The sequence below is a fragment of the Cebus imitator genome, unplaced genomic scaffold (genome assembly GCF_001604975.1).
Source record: "Cebus imitator isolate Cc_AM_T3 unplaced genomic scaffold, Cebus_imitator-1.0 Scaffold42, whole genome shotgun sequence".
Taxonomy (NCBI): domain Eukaryota; kingdom Metazoa; phylum Chordata; class Mammalia; order Primates; family Cebidae; genus Cebus; species Cebus imitator.
In genome coordinates, this window is record NW_016107357.1 from 15,648,480 (window position 1) to 15,652,115 (window position 3,636).

At 40.3% G+C, this 3,636-nt stretch overlaps 1 protein-coding gene across 1 annotated transcript in view; it reads right to left on the reverse strand.

The window, feature by feature from the left end:
* Window positions 1-3,636, reverse strand: part of TOMM20 (translocase of outer mitochondrial membrane 20) — a 16,413-nt gene that overhangs the window by 10,547 nt on the left and 2,230 nt on the right. Inside the window, exon 2 of the mRNA XM_037737812.1 lies at window positions 1,089-1,135. Coding sequence (XP_037593740.1) covers window positions 1,089-1,135 — 47 coding nt within the window. The remainder of the gene's footprint in view (window positions 1-1,088; window positions 1,136-3,636) is intronic.

The window sequence follows — 3,636 nt, forward strand, 5'->3', positions numbered from 1 at the left end:
AAAAAAAAAAAAAAAAGAAAAGAAAAGAAAAAGAAAGAAAAAACTCATTAAACTTGTATTTGAGTAATTCTTAGAAAGCTCTACCTCGGATGTAAAGAGAAAAGAGTGCAAAATCTATCTATACCATCTATGCACTTTAATATTTACAGTATGTTTTGACTGTCATTATTGTAGATTTTTATATAACTGTAATCAATTTGTCCTTCTAATTCAACATTATTTTATATAGGCATGCATCACCATGCCCAGCTAATTTTTAATCTTTTTGTAGAGAGAGGCTGAGGTAGGAGGATCACTTGAGCCTGAGAGGTGAAGGCACGGAGCTGTGATCACACTACTGCATGACAGCCTGGGTGACGGAGTGAAACCCTGTCTCAAAAAACAGTCTTTTAGATGCATGTAAAATCTAGGCCGAGCGGTGGCTCATACACATAATCCTAGCACTTTGGAAGGCCAAGACGGATGGATCATCTGAGGTCAGGAGTTCATGACCGGCCTGGCCAACATTGCAAAACCCCATCTCTAGTAAAAATACAATCATTAGCCAATAAAATTACAAGTTTTATATCCGAAGTGTGTACTCCAACAAGGCAAAAATCTGTCAGGGCACTGGGATTCTGGATCAGTGGGCCTGAATAATCTCGAATAACTTTTGAAATAGTAACCCATGGTTCTTTTAAAGGAAGCTGGAGCAAGAAAAATTAAATCTTAAGTTTTTTTACTGTATCACTTTGAAGCAGCTGATTAGGAACCTTTCATCTTTTGGTGCAAATGTCTTGAAACTATTATCTTGCCCCTTAATTAACAGGAGTTCAACATCATACAATTAGCTGTTATTATGGCCAACAAAAGAAATAATAAAAGGGCTGGATAATCTGCAGTGGAACTATATTATCCACCTACTCCTAAAAATAAGCTGTATTTTATCCCACTTCTCCTCCACCCCCAATAAGCTGTATTTTAAAATAAAAAAGCAATGTCCAGTATCAACTAGCTTTTTCCAATTACATTTAATTACATTTCCAGTTACAGATTTTAAAATAATATTTCTAGAAAATATATAATTTCAACAGAAACCAGACCATTACCTTGGAAAGCCCAGCTCTCTCCTTGGCAAGCTTCTGTTTCTTTCTTCCTGTAAGATATGTAATGTTATATTTTCATTTTGTCATTATAAAACTGGAAATCAAAAGAATTCTAATTGTTGTGGCAGTCATTAATTCCACTTGCAAAACATTTCCAACTCTAGAATCTATCCCACCCTGGCCTTGTGATCTATCAAAGCCATGTGAATAGTTCCGGTCAATGAGCTGTACGCAATGTGACACTGGACAGGGGCATTCTCCTGCCCTTTGGGGCAGAAGATCTAGCAATTCACAAGATGGAGATCACTCCAACAGCTGGACTTCTAAACTAATTACAATAAGCAGATCAAGTCCCCTCTCCAACCAGAGGACATGTAACAGGGGCAAGAATTAGGGAACTAGTATTAGGAAGTTTTATTTCTGAAATATGCCAGATTAAATCTTTAGTAACTGGCACTCTTAAAAAAAAAAAAAAAATTTTGAAGGTTAAAAAAAAAATTGTTAAACTATTTACATAGCATGTATATCATATTAGGTATTATAAGTAATCCAGAGATAATCTAAAGTGTACAGGAGGCATATGGTGGCTATATGAAAATACTACATGAGCATAGCATTAAATATGGTACCTGAGCATAGCATTAAATAAAAGGTACCTGAGCACCCTCAGATTTTGGTATCCAGGAAAGTCCTGGAACTAATCATTCAAGGGAGGACTACACTTTAAGTGATAATCACTAAAACCTACCAGTGACATAGAGAGTCTTAACTACTTAGACACTAGGTTTTTGTGGGGTAAAGAAAAAAAAAAAAAAAAAAAAGATGAGAGTCTTTACTGACATAGTTAAGAAAATGTAAGGCTCCAATACTTATTAGCTGGGCAATCTTGGGCAAATCTCTCACTCTCCCAGGATAAGGTCTGCCTCACGGTACAATGAGGAAAAGGCTACAATGAGGAAAGCCACGAAACAAGCAAATGTCCTCTGAAAACCCTAAAGCACTCTACAAATCTAAGTCTCAATGCATGAGTAAAGAGGTCTGCCTACCTGCAGACAGATGGTTAATTTACTATGGTCAAGGTACCTTTTCTTAGTCAACCCTTACACACTGGATTTAATCACACCAGCATCAGATGCCAACTCATCTCCCATAATAGAGTGCTACCGCTGTAAGGCTTAAATACAATTCTAGACGTTTCAACAGAAAATATGCATTAAAGTTGATCTTATGTATTAATTTGAAGACTTCCAATTTTTCTAACTACCTTGCCTAAGTGTTCATCATGGCACAATTAACTGTGGGGAAAAAGAACAAAGAACATAATTCGACCCTCCATTTGCTTATGGGTTTTTGTTCTCTTAAGGCAGAAAATAATGAGTGTTACCAGCCTGGCGCAGTGGCTCACACCTGTAATCCCAGCACTTTGGGAGGCTGAGGTGGGCAGATCACCTGAGGTCAGGAGTTCAAGACCAGCTTGGTCAACATGGTGAAATCCTGCCTCTATTAAAATTACAAAAATTAGCCAGGCATGGTGACTCACACTTGTAGTCCCAGCTACTCGGGAGGCTGAGGCAGGAGAATCGCTTGAACCTGGGAGGCGGAGGTTGCAGTGAGCTGAGACCAATATGGAGAAACCCTGTCTCTACTAACACTAATGTTACTTAATCCTCACAATAACACTAAAGGAGGTTACTGGGCACAGTGGCTCATGCTGTAATCCTAGCACTCTGGAAGGCCACGTCTGGTGGATAACAAGGTCAGGAGTTCGAGGCCAGCCTGGCCAACATAGCAAAACTCTGCCTCTACTAAAAGTACAAAAATTAGCTGGGCATGGTGGCATGCACCTGTAGTCCCAGCTACTTGGGAGGCTGAGGCAGGAGAATCGCTTGAACCGGGGAGGTGGAGGTTGCAGGGAGTCAAAATCGCATTACTGCACTCCAGCTTGGGTGACAGAGTGAGACTTCATCCCAAAAAAAAGAAAAAAAAAAAGACCAGCCTGGTCACCATGGTGAAACCCTATCTCTACTAAAAATACAAAAAATTAGCCGGGTGTGGTGACATGTACCTATAGTCCCAGCTACTCAGGAGGCTGAGGCAGGTGAATAGTTTGAACCTGGAAGACAGAGGTTGCAGTGAGCTGAGATCACACCACTGCACTCCAGCCTGGGCGACAGAGCGAGACTCTGTCTCAAAAAAACAAACAAAAAAACCCCCAGCACTTCAGAAATGAACATGCCAAGTTTGTAGGATCAACACTGAGAAACACAATTTACTAAACCAGAATTAAGGGAAAATGACAAAACTGATCATGATGAAACAAATTCCTTCTCAGAGGAAATTTAAAAGAAAACACAACGGGAGGCCGAGGCGGGTGGATCACGAGGTCAAGAGATCGAGACCATCCTGGTCAACATGGTGAAACCCCGTCTCTACAAAAAATACAAAAAATTAGCTGGGCATGGTGGCGCGTGCCTGTAATCCCAGCTACTCAGGAGGCTGAGGCAGGAGAATTGCCTGAACCCAGGAGGCGGAGGTTGCGGTGAGCCGAGAT